The sequence below is a fragment of the Stylophora pistillata genome, chromosome 12 (assembly GCF_964205215.1).
Source record: "Stylophora pistillata chromosome 12, jaStyPist1.2, whole genome shotgun sequence".
NCBI classification, from domain to species: domain Eukaryota; kingdom Metazoa; phylum Cnidaria; class Anthozoa; order Scleractinia; family Pocilloporidae; genus Stylophora; species Stylophora pistillata.
In genome coordinates, this window is record NC_142530.1 from 3051699 (window position 1) to 3074564 (window position 22866).

Below are 22866 nucleotides of genomic sequence, written 5' to 3' on the forward strand. Positions count from 1 at the left end.
AAATTAATGATAACGATAAAAACAAAAAGACAAACAAACGAACAAATGAATAACAACAACAAACACAAAAGAACAAAAAAAAAAAAGAAAACCTTACCAGACAAAAAACAAAACAAAAACTAAACCCCCTTAAAATAGATAAATAATTAAATAAATAAATAAATAAACAAACAAATAAAAATGAAGGAAACAAAAATAATGAAAAAGTATAGGAATTAGGAATTGGACTGAACATTACCTGTCTCAGTAATCGCTACGATGACTTTCATTTCTTCTGCTGATAAGCTCATATAGATGTAAGCTTGTAACTGGTTATTTCGTTGCCTCTCTAAGGAAGGCATAGGAGAAACAATTTTTTTTCTCAGGCAATATTGTTTAAGTCTACACAATGTAATAATTAAAAGACTGATATTGTATTCACTTCGTTCAGTTTTCGTGTTGATTGACAATTGGTGTATTTTGACAATAGCTATTTCTCCTCTGGACCAATCAGATTGAAGAATTGTCTTTATAAAATTTTGAATCAACAACAGTTTCCCGCGGTCCTGCCATCATGGCTGTTTGGCACATATGCTTGGCGGTCTTCGTATTTATGAATCAGTACTCTGTCGTTTTCAGCCAAGATGTTGAGGACGACTCTATTGCATTTAGCACTTCTAGTCAACATCGGCTTAATGTAGATTCATTACAAGCTGATAATGACACGAAATTTGATAAGAGATATCTTCTTTACGATGTGAATCCTGGGGAAGGATTTAACCTCAGACGGGATGTGTACATGAGAGTGGCAAATATGATGAAACTTCTACGAGAAAAACAAAACTGGATCCTTGTCGTTCCGCCTTGGAGAAAACTTTACCACTGGCGATCGCCGATCGAGCAAAATGCCCTTCCTTGGCGAACATTTTTCGACCTGGAAAGCTTGAATCGATACGTGCCTGTCATTGAGTTCGAAGAATTCGTGAAAGAAACCGGTGAAACAGCCATAGATGAGATCCTCTATTTACAGGGTTACGCTGAAGGGTGGACAGATGGACATTGGGAAGAGAAGATAGATGATAGAGATTGCATCGATAGACCTGTTTACCACAAAGATGAAAGCGGATACTATAGAGGTTACTTCTGGGGAAGGGAAGACATATTCGCGCGTAAATTTAAATGTGTCTCTGTGCAGGGCACTTCGGCAATTTTAGTACCTACACTTCTGGAGAAGACCAAGTCAAGGTAAGAATGTCTTTTATTCGAATTCGCTATTTAGATGTTTTTCAGAGCTCCATTCTCTGTGGTGTTTCGTCACAATAACACAAAGTTCAATATTTATATTGAATGAACGAGATCAAAGGCACTTAAAATTGATTCATTTACACGTGTACGTTTCTTTCATTGTTTTGGCCGGTATGTTGTGACGAGTTGCAGACAATTTACTTACGGGTGGAAAGTACCGTACATCACAGAGGCTTTCAAACAAATTTTCCAATTGTAAACTGTAAAATATTTCTGGCAAAATTGTAGTCAATATGTCAACTTATCAGCTGAAGTCGTTTCAGTATAAATTTAATGTATTAAAATAACATCAGTACAAAGGACAAACAAGATTCCAGGGGGTTCTTTTCATTTCTACGAAATTAAATTTTTATTACCTGAAAAAAGAATAATTTTATTTATGTCAAAATTTGTTCAAAACTTTTTTGTGAGAAAATTGATGTGATCTTTTTTTTTAAGAAGCAAAGTTCTTCAGACCTTGAACAGAAATAGTACACATTTATGAAGGCACATTTAGGGTTTTACAAATGCAATATTCCATTTTTTGTTTTTTTTGTTTTCAACTTCCAATGATAAGATGCCTGAAAGTATTAAGTACTGGTCAGGAAACTTGGGGCAAAGTTAGGGAAAAATGACCTTGTTTTGATCTATTACCTTTAAGAGTCTTGCCTGCAACACTGCCTGTACAATTGATGAAAATGTTTTACTTATATTGTTGAAAATTTGGGTAGGAGACCTGTTGGGTCTTTGTGTTGTATTCTTAGGCAAGATACTTTACTCTTGGATTACCATTCCCCTCACAGGAGAATCAATAGGTGCTGGTAAAATGTTGGGGAAAAATGATGAAACACGGCTAATCCTCGGTTTAAAAACCTGTGAAGCTCACAAGTAACGTAAAACAAAGACAACAAAACATTATAAACAATAGCGTACAGCAAAGCAATACCTCATGAAACAAAGAAAACCTCGTCAGGTTTTTACACTGAGGATGACCCCGAAATACTGGGTATATCCACAACAGACTGTTACTAGCATCCCATCCAAACTCCGAAATGGTCGAGCTTAAGCTTCAACCAACCTTCCAAGATAGCACCTTTGGAAACAAAAAAGGAAAAATTGTATGTAAGGATGTAAGCGGTTTTGAACCATCTTTGCATTTTCCACCAAAACAGACTAAACAGATTGCATGACCTGTTATTAATATATCCTTAAATAATTATTTCACTGCATTACAGATCAGTGTTTGTAGAGAGGTTTGAGGAAGTATTGCACATCATTTACGGACAAAAGGATTATTGGGAGGTACTGTAACTTAGGTTTCTTTTTGTGTTTTCCTTTGTGGTTTCAGGTCTGTGTTTATCGACAGATTTGAAAGGGTTATGCACATTCATTATGGTCAGGTGGAATTTTATAAGGTAATCTGAATTTTCTTGAGTTTTGCAAAGGGATCTTATCCTTATCATTTATTTACTCTCAATGTCTGATTGGTTATTCTTCCATCTTGCTGTTATACATTCCCTCCTAAAGTAGTTGATAAAGTTTAATTTTTTTTCTAACCGTTTGACCCCTGAAAGTGATTAAGATGTTATTTCTCCCAATAATATTACCGGAGAATCACACGGTAAGCAGGGTTTATAGAGGTCTTGGAAAACCTGGAAAGTCCTGGAATTTTATTTTGACATTTTCCAGGACTGGAAAGTCATGAAAAAAAGACTATAGGGCCCGGATAGTCCTGGAAATTTGCTTAAATCAAGCAGTAAAGTTTTCAGAATTTATGTTATAAGAAATGTGTATAGACCATAAGGAAGAGAATTGACTTTGAAATCTTGGGAATAAAAGGGTCAAAGGTCAAATGAACCATGAAAAGTACTGGAAAATTCCTTGAAATTTGTTTCTGAAAAAGGGTACAAACCCTGAGTAAGGTTGATTCGAAAACAAATTCTCTCTGTCAACAGCTTAGGTAATGCATGGGGTATAGTATAAAGGGTATAGCTGCTAATGTTTGGGTGTAAAAGGTTAATGTTAAAAGAATTTTTGATTGAGATAAACAGAGTTTAGTTCCATTTTCCACTTGGTAAAGATGGTTATTTTGTTTCAGGCAAGGAGAAGCTTGGTGTTTGCCAAGCATTTAAGAGATGAAGGGGACAAGTTTCGTAGAGAAGTTTTAAAATCTGATGATGAGAGAGATGCTACAGTCATGGATCTAGACTGGACCAAGAATCAGAAAAAAGAAGGGTCGGCCAATGGAGGCCCATATTTAGCAGTTCACTTGAGGAGAGCTGATTTTCTCTATGCTCACCCTGATGGCGTTCCATCTCTAGACAATGCCATCAAGCAGATAAAGGATATTTTAGAAAAGGAGAAGCTTGATATGGTATTCCTTGCAACAGATGCTGATAAAAAAGGTAAGGCATATGCAACTAGTTGAAATTGTGCCCTTGTGTTTAGAAAATTAGGATATTTTGTTTAAAAAACCCCTGGAAATAATTCCTTTATTTTTCACCTAAAAAATGTTTTTGAAATTTCCGGGCCATTATCTCTAAAGGATGGCAAGGTATGCCACCAAAATTGCTCTTATCATTCATCTTCTTTTAACAGGGTGGTGGTAAAAAGTTCTTGATTTTTTTTTTGTCAAAATTCTCAAACTTGGCCCAGTAACTGGTATTATTACATTGCTGGTGGTGCCCATGGGCGTTCTGATTGGCTATCCACCCATCTTGGCTGCTCAGGATTGCCTACATTCATCCAGCGCATGATAAAAATTGAATTAGTACTGAGTTTGTAATTCTAGGACAGTGTTGGAGATGGAGACACAAAAAGGGGCTGAAGATAGTCAAATCAAAGAAAACAGAAACCACTCTTGTGAGTTCACTGTGCTACAAACACAGTTGGCTTTCCTTCAAAGTAAATGAGTCATGCGAAATCTTTTTGCAATATAATAAATCCTTTGTGGACCAAGCTTGTGCAGTCAAGATGGCAGGATACTAGCCTTGTTCCTTTTTCTACATTGTTATTAAAATATGTGTATGATTACCCTGTGACAAGTATATGCATAATAACATTAGCCCTGGTAACATATTTTGTCTTTCAGAGGTTACATATTTGAAGAGTAAACTACCCCTGGTGAAGTATGACCCATCAAAGGAAATTTTGCATAACTATGGTGATGGTGGAGTTGCCATCATAGATCAGTGGATTTGTGCACATGCCCAATACTTTGTTGGGACGTGTGAATCCACATTTTCATTTCGTATTCATGAAGAAAGGGACATATTAGGTTTCCATGGTGACAAGACCTTTAATTGTCTTTGTGGAGATAAACAACTTGGAAAATGTGAACAACCATCAAAATGGAGAGTAGTATATTAAAAATGTGATGAATTTATTTTTAAGCTTTTCTGCATTCCTCTTTCAGTTAGTCATAAAAAAAGGATTACTAAATAAATAAATTATGGGATTGTTTTGGGAACAGATATGAAACATTTGTGCAAGATAAGAATGGTGGTAAGAGTTTTTAGGGAATGGTACCAGGGGTCACTTTGTTAACCCTGTAACTCCTGTGAGTGACCAAGACAGAATTTCTCCTTACAATATCAAGCAGAAAAGTGATAGTCAGTGAGGAGAATTTACGAATGAGATCTCGGGGATGAAAGGATCAGCTCCTCATTCACAGGAGGAACCAAAAACAAATTTCTCTTTACAGTAAGGATTTTTCCTTTGAGGAGAAAGTTGATGAGGAGTAGAAATATCAACTAAAGAAGACTGTTTGATGTAATACCAACTTCTTAGAGCTAAGAGATGTATGGCAGTCTTGGGGGAGAATCAATCTCTTGACCTTGGGAGTGAGTATAAGATTGGTGCATCTGTCGTCCACACTATAATGATGAGGATCACAAAGTTGCATTTTAACTTATTTTTACTTGAAGGACTACATACAGTCTATCATTTCCTGCTTGGCATATAGAGGAAGTGAAGAAAAACCACTTGCAGATAATAGTTTTATGCAGCATGATCTCATGTGATGCTGATTGTTTTCCTCAGCTTATTTTTTCTCACCCAAAGGACTAGGCAAGAAAATACAGCTTTATATGCTAGATTGTACCTGTTAAGTTATAGGATGACAGGGGTGGATCCAGGAATTTTTGATTGGGGGGGGTCCAAACTTTGGTACAGAAAGGACTGTTGGACCGAGGCAAATTACTTCTCCCCCACACCCCCTCCCACCAGTCGCAGTTGCACGTTATATTCCTTGCCCACGTACTGTTTACTTGGATTCATTAAAAAAATCAGCCAGTTAAAAAGTGATCTACGATCCTGTCTATGTAAGAATTTCAGTATCAAATTTGTAAGCGTCAGGTCTGATAGGGGGGGCCCGGATCCGCCACTGGATGATGACTTTAGGTATCTGTCATTACTTGCTTTAAAGGCTTCCAGCAGGCTTTCTTGTTTCCTGAAAACCTGCTTGATCAAGGATAGGCTTTCATTAAGGTTGAAATGAATTCCACACAGTGTCGATGTTGTTTTTGCTTTTCCTTCTCATATTAATGCTGATGTATGTTTTCTGTCCAGCTTAAAACTGTGTATGATGCACTGCACTGTTGCTAAGCTGAAGGATTCAAACTATTTCATATTTAACCTTTTCACTCCAATAAAAGAAATATCATCTCCACTGGCCACCATCCTGACATTTCTTACAATTTTGGAATTAAGAATTTGGGGTGACATTCCTTTATCTGATATTTCTTCTTGTCACCTATATGCCTGATGACACAAGCCTTACGATATTGTTAAGAGAAGTTCATATTTGGTCACTTCCCAGATCGAATGGGTAATAAGGACAGGAACAATCGGTGTTAACTGATTTGAGGTCAAATTACTATTGGGACCTCTTGAGGTCCCAATTGTAATTTTCACTGTCTGCCATATAATTCTTATGAAAATAGTTTGGAGAATTAGGTATTGGATCAACCACTAATCCCAGGGCTGTGGTCTTGCAGTGCCTGGTGGCTCCTGGCGCCTTGCTTTTTCCCTTGGGCAACTTAGGAATCTTAGTTTTTTTCAGAAAAAGCATATGCTGGGCACCGTGAATTTCACTGTTTCCGAGCACTGGGCTCCCTTCAATTTGCCCTAGAGCACAGCCTTAAATCCCCTAGTTGATATTTTTCTTTATCCTCATTACTTGCCTGCTTGACATTGTGTTGATATTGTGAGGAGAAATTCTGTCTTGGTCACTCATGGAAGTTAAAGGTCAAACAATAACCTGGGACAATTTCTAGTGGAGACTGATGAACCTGCTTTGAATACTGTGCTAAAAGGCTGAAACCTTAAATCAATCTGTTCATTCAAGGACAAGAAAAGTTAAGGAGATAACTGTCAAACAACTAAAGGAATATCATTGGAAAATTTCCTCACCTAGTAACTGCCATTTACAGTTTTGTCCAACAGTGTCTTCCATTGACAGCCAGTTATTGTTTACCCTCAGGGATAGGCAACACAAGAAATGATGCAAGTATAACTGGTGTAACCAGGTCCGGCAGTAAAACTTTTAAATAAAAGCTACATGTTGCCAGCAAAAGCTAATAAAATGACTGATGACTCAGTTGAAATCAACTAGCAATGAAAATAATTGATTGGAAACGATGTACATGGTACTGGTAATAATAAATAGCTTTCAGCATTATGTAATTCCTACTTGACTTATGGAAAAACACAAACTTAATTGAATGGTAACAACATTAAAAATAGAACAGTAGAAAGAAAAACAATAAAGAATTATTTCACAGTTGCTTGACAATAAATAGAAATGCAAATTCTAGTTGCTACATCATATGACATGGAGAAGATGAACACTCGGCCACCAGATTTTGGGAAGTGCAAGGGGATGGGGCCAGTGTTGGACTTTTCTTCTTAGTTATTTTGGCAAACCGCACTTTTCATTAGAGGGAAACACCTCAAGGAGGTTTGCGCTAGATCACTGTGCTGTAAAGGCCATAAATTCTATCTCGGGGTGGATCAATGTCATCCAGCCACGTATTGTACGATTGGAGAATATTTACAAGTGGATATAATAAATGTTAGTACCTACACCTTTAAAATAAAAGTCACCTCTACTCTGGAACAACAAATGTTCAAGAGCTAAATAATGAAACCTTGACTGGCAGCACGCACCTGCTAAGGTAAAATAGGTGAGTGACACCAGGGAGGGGTTCAGGACACTACTATGGTCATGTCTTAGATTTTGGTCAAAAAAGAGGATTGTGGGATTCCTCTGTTGACCTGGCAGTGCTTGAGATAACAATTAACCTTAGCTGAATTATCTGTCAAGATAGCAGTTCTTGGAAACTTGTATTGATACTTGCCATGCATAGATTGCATGATATCAAAGCTTTTAAGGGGGTGAGAGGTTTAAAAAGTTTCTGGTTGAATTAAATATGAGATAAAGGAGCCCTGACCTTTACAGATCATAAATGGTTTTTGAACAAATAAGGTAAGACGTGTCATTTTTTGTTGTGTAAGATTGGTCAAGATAAGAAAAAGTAAAAATATTAATTCAATGTGATTGTCCTTTTTTGTGTGTGAATGTGAAAGAGTTTTGGATATTATTCTTGATGTGTGAAAAGGCCAAATATTTTCATGTGACTGAGTTTTACAAAGGAGTATAGGGGACCCTCAGCCTTGTGAACAGGCTGTCTTTTAAGAGTGGAGTTCAGTGACCTTCTGTAACATTTGGGCGCTGGTGGCCATGGCTTATGGTGTACAAGTGGAAGTCACCAATTAAAATTGTGTCATAGTAAGGAAGACATAGATAAGGTCAGTGTGACACAATTTATGATGACTGTCTAACTGAAAAGAATGATAATCCTTCACGGGAAGAGAATTGATCAATATTTCCAAGAACAACTCAATTTGCCTGAAAGCAAATGATTTCTTTAGTAGGATGAAATAGGGACAAAATAAAAGAGGAATAATTACAAAACGGATAGGTGGATAAACTGCTGACCATGCTAAAACTTCTAAATAAATTATTCCAATAATCATGGCTGTTTGTATTTCTTTATTTGGTTTAAATTGTATTTCTGTTAATCATTTGAATGAGTGAAATCTGTGATTCATATACTTCCCAAAGGCCGCACTAGTAGTTATTGATGATTTTTTTGGTATCACTCTCCAGACAACAATTTTTTAGAAGTAGAGTTGTAATGATCCCGTATTGCCAGATTTAACCCGTCCCGGGGATCCTCAGAGCAAGACCCCATATAAGGAATTGCAAAGAGAGGCTAGGCTACTGAGCTACAAGGCTCCCAAGATTATTTTTTTTGCCATGATTGTGATGGGGAAGGCCCTCTCGTGCGCACACTGAAAAAAATTATTTCTGTTTGGTCTGGAAAATGTTAAGTTTTCAAAATTTTGACAAAAAATACTTAGTGACTAGCTTTGATGAACAAAAACGTTGGAACACAGAGAAAATGAAGGAAAATTTTGGTGTTTACGGACGCGCACGTCCAAGCCTATGGACTGGGAACAAGACAAAACAGGCCTTGGAGGAACACGGAATCTTTTTGTCTTCCAAGGTATGATTTCCTTTTAATCTAAAGTTTTTTTCCACTAAAAAAGACTTAACGCCATTCTTAAGGTATTTGATCGTGAAAGAAAGTCTGCGCATCTCGCATTGCAAAAGCAAACCCAGAAAAGTCACGACATCCCGAACTTGATTCATAGTTTCGCTCGCGCTGATCAAAGAGATAATTACTCTTTCTTCTGATAATTCTGGATAGGGACTCGATTCCCACGTTGGCGATGGAATCATCGATTTTTATTGTTGATTATAAAGGATGAATGTTTTACTCTTATGAGATATCCCGAAAAGGGCAGGAACTATTTTTCAACTTTTTTTTGCGTCTTTGATAGACATGTTTTTTTTTTTAAAAGCAGGTTGATACGTGGTCGATAGTGCGTGACAAAATAGTTTACTGGGGTGGGGTAGGTAGAGTGTTTGGCGCCTCGTATGAGTAACGCAAGTTTCGTCATCCTTGAACGTTCTTGCGTTTTTTTTATATTGTTTCTTTATATACGACTTTTGTATGAAAGAAATCAAAACTTAAGGTTAACAGAAATGATAAATGTGGAAAATTAACTGTCTTTAGGGTTTCAAATATTTCGCCTGAACAGATCTGATTTTCACTCAAACTAGAACTTCTTTTCTATTTTTCTGTGCGAGTTTGAAACTAGTCAAAGATTTGGGGACAAAACTTTTGTTCAGAGTGAGGAACAAATAAAAATTTTGGGGGGTTTGAGTCTACAAGAAATAGTGGAATTGTAATTACGAAATTAAAATGCCTTCAATGATCTGAAATCAAACGATACTGGGAAGAAATTGAAGCAGTTATTAAAGACACAATCATTGAAAGATTATTTGAAAATGCTAAAACTATTGTAATCACAATTTTTAAATGCAGTGGTTGAGAAACAGTTCTCTCCATAGAGGTTCTGAAATAAATGAAAGCTGTAGAAATAAAAAAAAAAGTATTGGCAATTTGAGTTTGAATGATTAAATGGTGATTCAAGTAAGGTCTTTCTTCAAAACTTCTGTAGGATTCATAGATGAGTTTCTGAGATTGTTCTGAATGAAATATTCAAATGCAATTTTGTGAGTTTTACAAATTTTGAGTTTTACTCAAATTTTGTGAGTCTGACTTTGATCCTGGACATACGATTGTGGAGAAATTTCTGCCAAGTCTACTGAAATAAAGGGTCTGAAATAATGATTTTGCCAAGGAAAACTTGTAAATCACCTGTGTTCAGGACGGAAAATTAGTTGTGTGATCTTTCACCTTTTCAGGAAGTTAACAGTTATTTTTGTCCAAAATAATTTCATTTACCAAATAGGAAAAATTTGTCCATAGTCTGCAGCCTCTTTTGGTAGACATACACATATTCTGCTGTTGATTTCATATTTTCTGACAAACAAAAGGCAGCAAGTTGATTAATATTGAAAAAGCAAACTATACTTCTCACTTTTGCCACACAGGATGCAGACACTAGGCAGGCTGTTTCTTCTAACACTGGTAATTGAAACCATGTGAGCGAAGCAGACAGATCCTTTTATGTTTTTAAAGTATTCCGTTCGATGGAAAATATACAGTTAATTACGATTTCTATGTATTAATACTATACACCCATGAAAACAAAGGGGTTTGTGTGGTTAACAACGGAGAAGCTGGGAAGAATTACTCCTTGTTGTCATACTTCCGGTACGAGGGCTAAAATATGCAAATCATGAAAAAATAGTCTGAAGTTTCCTCTTAAAATGATAACTCTTGGGTTCAAGTTCGGCATTTGTGATCACGAAATCACGAAAACACCTCTTAAACAGACAATATAACACTAATGAACTGACTGCAAATTGCGTTAATAAATTGTGCCGGAAAAATTTATGGAAACGAAATTGGATATTCGCTGTTTCATTGATTGATCGATCGTCGAATTACGAGTGATTTTGAGACGTCACATTAGCTGAAAAGGCTTTCAAGTAATGGGGAAATACTTGTTCTTCAAACATCTCCTTGAAGAATTTCGTTTCAGCGAATTCGAGATGAAATGATTGCTCCTGTTCTCGGCCATTTCGGTGCTCTTGTAACGTCTAACCCCACGACATCACAATTCTCCCATCTTTGTCCTAAAACCTTTTCTTCCGTTGTATTATGCAATTCTTTATTTTTAGCGACAGTTATCTTTCCCAGTTTCTATTTATTGTAGATAATACATAGAGGAAAGGTTTCGCGCCGAACGCGATGTCTCTCGCGATGGAGGTGTGTTCAGAACACGCACAGGAAATCTTACACTTCGATTTTGTCTGATGAAATAAGCAATTCTCCTTGCTTTCCTTTGTCTAACGACGGCGCTTTTTGTTTTTTCCACCAATCAGGAAATCTGGACCATAGGGTGGTCGGAGTATTGATGCAATCGCTTAGAGCATGTGATATTTGCACGAGGGTTTTGCTGATACAAGAAGCTTGGAGTGAATTCTTGCGCCGCCATATTGGTTAGCGGGAAAGAAATTTTCATTCGCCTCTAGGGTGGTGTATTTGGTCGTAAAACTGACTGCGATATCATTCCGAAGGATTAAAACACCTCCATCTTTACTTCTTGGTGTTTTGGTGTGGTGTGGATAACGATTCAGCAAGGAATATCAACGACGAAAATTTGGCGTTTTTTGCATATATCAACGTTGGTGTGTTCTTTTGCGAGATTAGAACACGCACTACCAAGACGTGGCGGTCACGTGCTCATCGCGCTAAAAAACGTTTTCTCTCCTACCCTTGAATGAACTTTAAAAAGTTTGAATTTTGGTTGAATTTCGTCGTGTGTTTTAATTTTTTTCATTATTTCCCTGTTGTAAGCAGTCGCGAAAATGCTTTCAACGGGGCCCCATTGCCATCGGCAGTCATTGTGAAGCGAAGTATGGTAGATGGCTCAAATGGCTCCCGCTCTGACCGAGGCAACCGCATCTCCGGAGTCCTCGAGAAAGAATTCAGTGGATCGTCACTGTTCTTCAACTTTACAAGGGGAACTTAAGCAAGAAACTTCGACTCTAGGGTTGGACTTAAAGTTGGTTTCCCAGAACGGACTTGTACGATTGATTAGCGACAATAACATTGCAGACATTACAAATACTATCAAGCCTTCGGAGCAGAACACACCCATAGTTTCACGACTCAACGGAGATTTTAAGGGGAAAAGTGAGATGCCAAACGGACACTGTGATGATAAACTGGAAAAGAGTGCCACTGATATGTCGAGCTACTCCGCTGCAACAGAAGAAAAGCGAAATTCGTCCCTTGATCTTTCGCGTACATGTGCTTCAACGGCGAAGACTTCGGCTGCTACATGCAATACTGTTAGCGAAGATGAAGAACGGAACCGAGTTTCGCAGCATCCGGTTGCCAACTTAGATTGTGGAAAGGCTATTATAACTCAAAGAACCACACAGGCGTTTCGACGTCAAGGAAAGCTGGACGGCCGGGCAAGAAGAATTGAAACGCGCCTTCGCAAACTACAAGCGCGGCAACTGAGTGACCATGTGCTTCAACAATTGGAAAATTTGGTGGAGAAGCGTAGTGAATCGTGCGACTCATCCATCGCTCATCTCGAACCAACATGGAATTCAGGAGTCAGTGCTTTTCCCGAAAGTAAAAGTGCGTCAAATGTTTGTACGGAAATAAAAGCAGATCGCGCTGGCACAAAGTCGACAGTGCCTGGAAATCTTGCCACCCGGGCGAAAAGCAACAACGGAACGTTTGTGGATAACGTAGTGAAAGAGCTGGAGCGCATTTCTGCTGAATCATTTAACGCCGGGGAAAAGAATATTCTGACAGAATTGAGACAACAGGCGGATGCCGTGAATTCGGTGGAAAATTGGAGTTCGCAAGTTGAATTTTTGGAAAGCATTCACGATTCCGATGTGACAGAAGGAAGTTCGGACGAAGAAAGCGACGAGGAAGGTGAATCGAGGAAAACGAAACTACGTAGTAAACGGTGAGTTAAATTTTTTCTATGATGTTGAAAGTTTAAGACTGTCTAGAAACGAAAAAGATCTATATTTCTTTGCATCCTGCTAATTGATCGAGGAATAGCGTGGGAGAGAAATGTCTGCCTCGAAATCCACGATTAAACTTTTCCAATCCATTGAATACTGGCACTTCATGGGTGTCTGCGATTTCGGAGCTTTATTCAAGTTATATTCAATTTTTTTACGCCAAATTATGACTCTTTTCCAAAACGAAAATTATGTAAGAATGAAATGTTCGCGATGCGAGTGAGTCGAGTTTAAATTTCCCTCGCGGACAAAATTTACTTCTGAACTAGCGCCATGGTGAAAGTGGGAAAATATGGTCAAGTTTCAAGTCTTCCCGTTTTTATCGAAAATGTAAAAAAAATGTCAACCCAAACTTATCCATTCAAAATGAGAACCATAGCTAGTTATCGAAACAACGATTTCCCAATTTCAAATGTGTGGAATTTGGTTTACAGCGGCTTGTTGGGCTATCGCTTTTTGTCTCGTTTCCCTGACGTTACAATTCAATTTGCCGATTGCATCTCTACCACTGCGTTCAAATACCTTTCGATGACAAGTGTTACGGCATAATATGAAAATAGTATTATCGACTTGATGTAAAATTGTGCTTACAGTTGATTGTGTAGATCTCACTTCTGGTTTGTATCTTGTTTATTTTCCATTTTTTCTGTCCTGAGCGGAGAAAATTTGCATACATGTTGATGGGAGGAAAGGAAATTTTAATTTTTAAGAATGTAGTTTTCCTAAACCCATCTTCATTTTAGATCTCTTCCAAATACGTACTTTTGGATGTTATTAAGTGGTTTTGTTTAATGTTTTTGGAAAAGCTTCATTTTTTCTCAGCTAAAAGGTGTAAAGTAATGTCTTCTAGTTTGTACTTGTTGTGAATGATTTGTTTCCATCGGGGACTTTTCTTTGTGCCTAGTAAATATTTGAAATCCTGGTCCATATGACAAAAAATAATTAATTTATTTTTGGTTTTTTTGAATGAAAGGCCAGCATAATCATGTTGTAACCTAGTAAGACACTCTATAGTGAAATCTCCCAGTAGATTGGTGTGAAACTTTAGAATTGCTTTGATTCTAGTCACTAATCTGTACTTAAACATTTCAAGCAAGTTAGTGAAAAATCTTTTTGATAGATTTAAAAGTTTTTTTTGCTAGGGCACTCATTGTGTTGTTTGGCATCCGAGGTTTTTAGTGAAAATTAAAAAGGGCATTTAAATTGTATAAAAAGACACTTCAATTTAAAGCAATCCTGTGATGCATTACACAGTTCACATACAACAATGTTCCAGTACCTTCTTTTCATCATCGACCGCCTTGTCAATTGTTTTGTGGACTCTCTGTGGACCATGGGCAACCTCTAAGTAAAATGTGGCCAGCTTGCATTAAGTCAAATAATCTTGTTACAGTCATTGAAACTGTAAATGGATATGAACGCTGAAGTTAAAAGCTACCTCTGTTATAAACAATTACACTCTACTTTAATAGATGCTTAGTCAAGAAGAGCTGAGACTGTTTGTAATTTGTGTTATTTTACAAGCTGGGTTGGTCTTCTCTTGATTCAAATGTTGTTTGCAAAATTGTTTTTTTATATTGGTGAAAAAAATTAATTATATAATCTTCAGGAATCGATCTCAACTTGATTCAAGTATGGGTGCACCTTTTTGGTGTAATATCATGGAAGTGTTGCAACATATTTTTCTGTAAATTTGTTTATCTTGCATTGAAGGTTTATATTAAGGAAGGCAATTGAACCATGCATCATTTTTTTGTGAGAGCTATGTTGAGGTTAACCTCCTTGAGAGCCATTTATTTGTTTCACTCAGCTGGAGGGCTCCTTAGTAAAAAGTGCTAAGTGACTGGTGATCACCTCTGAGATCCTTCTTCCAAATTGTCTGGTGTTTCTTCTGAAGCAAGGGAGAAGTAGATGCACCATCTAAAAGCACCTTTATTCTGATTATCCCTTTGAATTACATGCTTCTCTCAGTATGATTTCTTTTATTGAATTTAATTTTTTTTTAAACAGGGCCAAAATTCTAAGGAGGCAGTATCACTTGGAAGAAGGAATCATTGCCTCTCACTGGTCTTGGCTTCAGTCACAGATTATAAATGTTGAAAGGCAGATCAGGCGCTATGATGAGCTATTCAAAGGAGGGAGGATGAGAAAAGGCATGGTGAAACTCCAAGCTTGCACTGCAAATGCAAATGTAGCAAGAGGAAGTAATGATGTTGATGGAAACAGTATCATCAAAGGCATTAAAAACAATGCTGTTTCGATGTCTCTGGAGGTAGCGAAATCTAAGCAGTATGTGGATCATGGTAAAGATTTACCCAAGGATCCAGAGAATCATGTGCCTAATGGCGTAAAACGACACCTTCTTGATAGTTCACTGCTGAAGGAGGAGGATGTCCCAGTGAAGCACTACAAGGCAGTCTTTGCAACAAACGACTCTACTGACAACAAAGTGTGTGGGTCTTTTTCCTCCACTTCAAATGATGTTTTTCCTCAGTGTGCAAGGACTAGAGGAGTGTATCCTGTCAGGAAACGGCGCTTAGTGCATTTATCACACATCCGACAAAAGCCCAAGCCCCATTCATTGCTCTGTGGCTGTGTAACTCCTACAACACCATGTTTAATATGCTCAAAATCTTCACGAACTTTACCAGTTGTCAGCTCCAGCCAGACTATGGCGGAGAAGGTGGCTTCTTTGGATGCTTCATTCCACCCAGTCCTCTCTTTCTGCACAGGTGAATAGATGATATGTAGTCCCAAAGTAATAGTTACTTTAATTTGTCTGGGACAAATAAATGTCTAAGTTTTCCATAATCAACTGAAGCTAAAGCTTTGTATGAAATCAAGACAAAGTTTCCAGCTGCTTCAGATGTTTTGTACTTAATGAATTGGAGATATGTTTAACGACAAAATTACCATAATAAACTTGTGCAGTTGACTAGGTTTAGATATCCTCTTATTATTCTACTAAGAGACTTGCAGCAGGCTTTGTTTATGTCTGGTCAACAAAGGTGGCATGTGCCTGTCAGAAAACCCAATTTCATGATTTTACTCAACTTCTCAGTATGAGTTTCCACACAGTTTCTATGTGGTTCTTTTACGTTAAACTTTAAGATTTTCATAGTAAATCAGACAATATCTTTGAGTTGATATGAGTTTTTTCACCACCGTTTCATTGAAAGTACATTGAGACTGGAAGGAGAAATTCCCTTTTAGTCAAAGCAATTTAAACGCAGTACTTCAACAAAATCTTTCTTTTTTTTTTTGTTTAGATATACCTCTTCAGCTGCACTTTGGAGCGTTACTGAAGCGGGGTGGGTTTGAAAAGAGGACTAAACCACAAGTGTTGCGCAGTACTTCCCAGATTGTTGAGAAAAAGTAAGTATTTGTATCTGGAATACCTCTTGTGTGTATATGGCAAATAATTTAATTGTCTCAGGTTGCTGTAATAGAAAGCTTAGCTTGGCTTGGCAGGCCATATCTGTCCCACTTTTGATATTCAGCAGAATGTCCTCACGAGGTAGTTCTAGTTCTTGGTATCGCAAGTGAATTTATTAAAGCAGATGTAGCTGTTGTTGTATTGCTGCTGGTCACTTAACATATGGGGGAAAAATTAAGGTGTTAATCTGCTGGCTTGTAATTAGTCAACTGCAAAATCTTTAGCTCGGTTAATGAAAATGGTGTATTTAACTGTGACCTCTTTTTCTCTTCAATTTTGTTTGGAATTTGAAGTATTTTCAATGAAAAAGGTCTTGTAGACTGGACAGTAAGAATTTTAAATTTTGTAACATGCAAGTGTGTAGGACCTGCCATTCTAGTCAAGCATGAACTAGACTATGTCATCACTAAAAATAGCAGAAATATTTTAATCATTGTTGTGTTGTCAGCTGGCATAACAATTGTTTGCCTTGGATCCAGTATATGGTGATAACTTTTCTGAAAAGTTATCACCATAGATAATTTTTTGAGTGTGTTGTCAGGTAATCAACCATATGGTTGTTTTCTTTTGTAGTTGAGTTTTGGATGTGTTGCTATGATGATATGATTTTTTTTAATGCAAATTTTAACAGTATTTTATGCAAATAATGTCACCTCATGAAATTGTTTCTACAATTTTTTTATGCAAATGATGTTACCGTACGAAATTGTTTCTACAATTTTTTTGTAAGGGAATGTGTTTCAGGATTTTAACTAGTTAAAGAACACAGAAAAAGGATGGAATTATTCCATTTGTTACTTATTTGTTGCCTTGCAAGTTTTGTTGGGTTTTTTTTGTAGCTTATAGCCTTGTTTAATTTTAATTTTTTTTTTTTTTCAGGAAAGTGCCTGTAGTATCCAAAACGGGAAAGAGGCATGGACAGCTGGCCAAGGGCACTGCGTCATCTCTTTTGTCCTCTGCTAGTAAGTTATTTGAGCTTACTAATCTGTTGTTATTCCAAAGCGACCCTTCAGTAGTCATAATAAAATAGTCAGTCACAAAATAAATCTCCCTGTGCTCAGTGAGATGAAAAGTAAAGGATGTGGAACTGGAAAACTACACTCTTCCTAGTGAAAGCAGTAAATTCAAACTCTCATCTCTTGCATGAGTAAAATTAAACCCTCTTTTTGTTTCATTGTATTTGGCACTCCTATGACACTTTGAATTTACACAAACAAAAGCTGTAACAAACTGAAACGAATAGAAGCTAAAACAGTTACTTAAATGACACAGCAGCAGAGTTAAACTTGAGGACTTACAGATTTACTTATGACCTTTAGATTTAATTCAATTCAGTGCCAAGAACCTCATGGGACTTCTGCTAAATTGATTTTAAAGTGCAGGGTTTGACACCTATCTACCTGCATCACTAGCCACCGGGCTAGTGATTTCTAAAATTTGCTGGCCCAAAACACAACTTGGCAGCCCAGATCAAGGTCTAGATCAAGCCCAGATCAAGGTCTTCCCTCAAGGACTACTTCAACCCCAAACATGCAAATCTTCCTCTAAACTTATTGGTCTTTTAAAATGATAAAGAATGGTACAATCACTTCAAGTGCAAAGCGATTATGTTTAGTGATGTGCAAGGCAATCCATCGCAATTTTTCTACTAGCCAGTGGGCTATTAAACGTGGTTTTCTAGCCCGACCAAACTAGCCTCGGGCTACCGGGCTAGTGGAGATGTCGAACCCTGAAGTGTAATTTGTACTCAAGTTACTGCCTTTTTTTTTTTTTAATGGAGCTGTTTTTCTCTGTTAGAAAGCTTTAGATTCCAGGTATTAAATCAATGTGCAATTAATATTGATATAAATTTGTTTGATGCAATAACATAATGCTGATGTTATTACTGTATGCAGTGTGAAAATAACCATGTAAGCTTTTCACTTTAAGATCTCACTAGTAATTCTCCTGATTGTTTGCTAAACAATTCTTTTATTAGTCAAGATAATTGGTATTGGATCATCTGATAATTGCCCTGATATTCTTGCTTTATTCTCATCACTTGTCTGCTTGACATTGCATTGATATTGTAAGGAGAAATTCTGTCTTGATCACACATAGGAGATATAGGCTTCAGGAGAAAATGAACCTGCTGTTGGAAGGGGAGCCAAACATGGCAGCTGCCCTATTTTTTTCTCTCGATTCCTTTAAACAAGAGATTTTGTTTTTGAGAACAGACTTGCATGGCTTTGTAGTTCAGTTTTCATGATTCTTAGCGGAAGTCTATGGTGCTATGGGAGTATAAACTTGTTAAGGTTTCTTTCAACTATGCAAGTAATTGAGCAGGTAATATTCAAACAACAGATCTACAAAATGGTTGTTTGTGTTACTCTTGTTGTCTTAGAACTGCACAATCAAAAGTATGAGAGGAAGAGAGGCTACTCTGTTTCCACGCCAAAGGGTACGTCAAGAGCTTCAGAGAACAGGATCAGTCAGGCAGAAGGTGCCAGAAAGAAGCGAGCAGCTGCAATAAGTGCTGGTAAGAAAAGTGAGGAAAGAAAGATGGTTTCGAGGTAGCAGACCTCTTTTACTTCTTGCAGGCATCCTCCATTTGGTTTGATGCATTTTAGCTCAGATTGGAAAAACCCAAAGGGTCCAGTCTGAGATTTAACCCTTAAATCCCATCAGTGACCAAGAAAGAATTTCTCCGTACAGTATCAATACAGCATCTAGTAGACAAGGGATGAGAATAATTATAAGAAAATATTGATTAGAGGATTCTTTCTTGATTCTATAACTTGTGAACAAGCAGCATCAGAATTTAAAGGCAGACAGTAAGGAGAAGTACTAATGACAGGTGGATCCAGGAATTTTTGATTGGGGGGGTCCAAACTTTGGTTCAGAAAGGACTGTTGGACTCTTTGAGGCAAATTACTTCTCCCCCACACCCCCTCCCACCAGTCGCGGCTGTACGTTATAATTCCTTGGCCGCTTGCCGTTTATTTGGATTCATTAAAAAAAAAAAATCAGCCAGTTAAAAGTGATATCCGATCCTCTCTCGAAGTTGTAAGCGTCAGGTTTGATAGGGAGGGTCCAGACCCCCCAGATCCTCCCCCTGGATCCACCACTGAATGAGATATTGAGGGTAAAGTGTTAAATGTTGAGGTTTATTTACCTGCCACAGCTGCTCAGCTGCAGAAACGTGCGAGGAGCTTGTCACTTCCTACTGTGGTGTCTTCTCCTTCCACCCCAACATCCACTCCAAGTCCTACTGCCAGCCTTACTCAGTCCATGCCACCAGCCAGCCTTGGCTCCTTGCTAAAGAAGAAGAAAGGTAGTAATGCGTTTGATATCAACAACATAGTTATCCCATACTCCATGGCGTCTGCAACGAGGGTGGAAAAGCTACAGTATAAGGAAATCCCGACTCCTAGCTGGCGTGTGAATGATGTGATATCTGAAGGTGACGAGAAGATGGAGGTAAGTTTTACTGATTATGATAAGCTTGGAGTAAAAGAAATAAAAGCAATTCATTTTTATTTGAAGGGGGAGGGGTGGGTGAAAATTTACTTCTAAGGGGGAGGGGTGGGTGAAAATTTACTTCTAAAGGGAGGCTGGTGGGTGATAAGGTATGTCTGATAAATTGTTAGCATTCTTACAAGGTTCTCTTGCAACAATGTTTTGGCGGATTTGTTTGTTTTGTTGCTTTTCTCAAGAATCTCTCCAAGTTTAATATTGTAATACGTTTACATAGGGTTGACTTTGTAATTCTTTGGAAAGGTCTCTTTTTCCTTTCTCACTTGTGTTTGAATCATTCTCTATGAGTTAGCTTTTTAGGAATCATAGGTATAAAGTGATAACCTATTGTAGAATTAAAATGTTTCAGAATAGTTACACAGATCGTAAAGCAGATTATATCTTCTCCACAGGTGGATCATGATCAGGCTGAAAAGGAGGAGACAGAAGATACAACAGATGATATGTACATCTCCAGACATCGCCTCTGTGAGGAGCAAGAACGTAAAAGGTTTCTAGGACTGGTCAAAAAGAAAAGAAAGCGTACCTCGAGACAAAGCAGTGAAATCAGTTTTTCAGATCCACAATCCCCTTCAGGGTACCCAGACAGTCAGGGAGGAACCCCCCCTGGGACTCCTGTAAGTAGCACACCATTACCGACATTGACTGGAAACTCTCTCTCACATTCGAACTCTTTTCCTGCCGCCATACCTTACCCTCCTGCATCATCTTTGTCTCCATCTGCAACCACCACACCCACGTCGTCACTGCCATCATCCATGGAGAAATTCCATCGCTCTTTCTCGGACTCCAAGCTTCCGCATCGAAGGTCTTCTTCAACCGAGAGGTCTGAAAAATCTTTGAATGAAGAAGATCTCTGGCCACCCGTGCCACCATGGCCGGATAGAACATTTCCTTTGTCCGAATCGGATTTCTCTTCGCTCAAACTGCCCACTCCACTTCCGACACCTGCATCCTCTGTACCTGCTTCTCCTTCGGCTTCATCACCCGGCAGTCCGATGTGCTCTCCATTAGCAAGCCCAGCTTCCGACGCTAGTAGCGAAAAGAATGAATGGACTGTCAAGCTTGTCACAGACCAGGGGTCGAGCAGCGACACTGGCGGAGCACCTCGTAAAGGAATTGTTTTAAAACTAGCAAAAAGATAATGGAAAAAAAAATCTTAGAAGTGGGTTTTAAAAGTAAATAGAGGTTTTCCAGGCAGTTAGCTTCCTTATATGTCAAGAAAGGGCTTTGGTAAAAAAAAAAAATTGTATATATTTTTGGGTTGCGAATGCAGTTTGAAATGTTGGCTGTGTAAAACAGAGAGCCAACTCGTCAAAAGAAAGTTGTGAAAGAAAGCGAAGAGATTATTTGAACAAGCGTGCTATTGTGGGAGAAGTTAAGTTTCGTTGGTCCCCCCCTTTTGTTGCCCTTTCTTGATTAAGGTGTAGTTTGTTGTCTGTTACTTCCGGATGGGCGTGTTTAAAGTACAAGTCTTGATTTCTGACAATATAACTAAGAGTGATCGAAGAACCGAAAATAGGTAAAAAGAGTGAAGAAAAACAAACAAAAAAAAACCAAAAAGCGAAGTGGGTAAAAGGCATGTATCTTGTACGCAAGCATTCTTTCGCTAAGAGAGAATTTTTCTTCTCACAAGTCACGTTTGTATATAACCTACATATTTCCCTCAAATAAAACACTTGTATTTTATGAGTTTTAAAACACTGTGTATATTGATAACATTGCCATAGATTTGTAGAGGTTTGGTTACAACGGAAATAACAACTTTGTGAATAAATTGATTTATATTAGGCGCTTGGTTTGATTTGATACTCGATGAGGCGTTAATTGTAAAGTTACATGTTGGTGCATGTATTTCTATTGCTAGAACGAAATTTGACCATCACTGTTAGAGGTCAGTATTTCACCAACAATGACATTCTAACACTTAAAAGACGGTTTAGAGAAACAAGGCTTTCTATTTGAAATGGTTAGGGATGGAAATGATTCTGAAGGATTGCAAACTTTTTACTGAGGAATTGTTAGGTTGAGTATTTTTGAAAACGGATCTTATCTTTTTGAGACACCTTGAAGAGGCCACGCAACGGATAAGCAGTAATTTTCCGAGTAAGCTAAGCATTTGCAATCCACTGTCTTAATCCAGGCGTATCGTTTTTATAATAACCACTCTTGTTGTTTTTTATCACCGTGGTAGTGTGAAATAGTTTCATCCAAGTTGCTGTTATTTTAGCACTACATAATAGGCCGAAACTTGTGACTTAAAGCCCATCTCAAAACTTTAGATGCAGTTTTGCTTTGTCGAAACGCATTTTCCGGCAAAATTAAGAATTAATCTCTGGACTGATCTGTCTGAGCATCAACAGCTTGCTTTGAAAGACCAGTTATCTTGCAACGATTGACTGAGGTCGAAACTTAGAGCTCTCATGGTCTTACAGTGGAATCCCGGTATCTCGAACCAAACCTTGTTCCCTTGGATTTGCTTCACTTGTTATTTCACCTCCCATTTCTCAAACACCCAATTTCTTGAACCAATTTGCGTTTCCCCTGGAGGTTCGAGAAATCGGGATTCCACTGTATTACATAACTGATTTTGAGGTCGACATAGAAGTTAATAACTTTCACGGGTTATTAAACGCTTCAAGGTCTTGCCTATCACCTGATGAACACGTGTGCAGTATAAGAAAGAGGTTGGGGGCACTTTGATTTCTGCCGGCTACGGGTGGTCCAATTCAAGTAGCACGGGGTTCGAAGAGAAATTTGATCTATGGAGCTGACTTAACATTGTTGTGCTTTTGATGGGTATTTGCAAAACTTTGAGCCTGATGGAATACTCGCAACTGTGTTGCAAAATCGTCTTCGCATAAAAATCGAAAAAAACCCGCTATATTCTGCGTTCTCGTTGTCCACTTCAAAATATTACACGTGTACAGCCCGTGAAAGATCCCCAGATTTTCCTCTTTGCAGGTTTACCATTCTTTTCTCCACGATGAACCTGCTAAGAAAAATCGAGCCGTAAACGAGTGCGTTGTATGTCTTTTTACTCATTATCTTTAGT

The 22866-nt window shown here is 37.9% G+C and overlaps 2 protein-coding genes across 4 annotated transcripts; both read left to right on the top strand.

Annotated features, from left to right (window-relative positions):
* Window positions 1-521: 521 nt before the first annotated feature.
* On the top strand, window positions 522-4732 carry LOC111323451 (GDP-fucose protein O-fucosyltransferase 2). 2 transcript variants are annotated; one of them, XM_022926797.2, is made up of 4 exons: window positions 522-1224; window positions 2499-2565; window positions 3362-3668; window positions 4355-4732. In XM_022926797.2, exons 1-4 carry the CDS (start codon window positions 554-556, stop codon window positions 4630-4632), a joined length of 1323 nt encoding a protein of 440 aa, XP_022782532.2. In that variant the 5' UTR covers window positions 522-553; the 3' UTR covers window positions 4633-4732. The 2 variants fall into 2 exon arrangements, with proteins under 2 accessions (XP_022782532.2, XP_022782533.2); XM_022926798.2 differs by lacking the exon at window positions 2499-2565 and adding an exon at window positions 2612-2678.
* A 3867-nt stretch (window positions 4733-8599) lies between these two features.
* Window positions 8600-21601, top strand: LOC111323460 (KAT8 regulatory NSL complex subunit 1). 2 transcript variants are annotated; one of them, XM_022926806.2, is made up of 8 exons: window positions 8602-8834; window positions 11189-12798; window positions 14870-15591; window positions 16129-16234; window positions 17175-17257; window positions 18679-18813; window positions 19459-19754; window positions 20204-21601. In XM_022926806.2, the coding sequence occupies exons 2-8, from the start codon at window positions 11732-11734 to the stop codon at window positions 20954-20956; spliced, it is 3162 nt and encodes a 1053-aa protein (XP_022782541.2). In that variant the 5' UTR covers window positions 8602-8834; window positions 11189-11731; the 3' UTR covers window positions 20957-21601. The 2 variants fall into 2 exon arrangements, with proteins under 2 accessions (XP_088596896.1, XP_022782541.2); XM_088740770.1 differs by lacking the exon at window positions 18679-18813 and having other exon boundaries at window positions 8600-8834.
* The last annotated feature ends 1265 nt before the right edge of the window (window positions 21602-22866 follow it).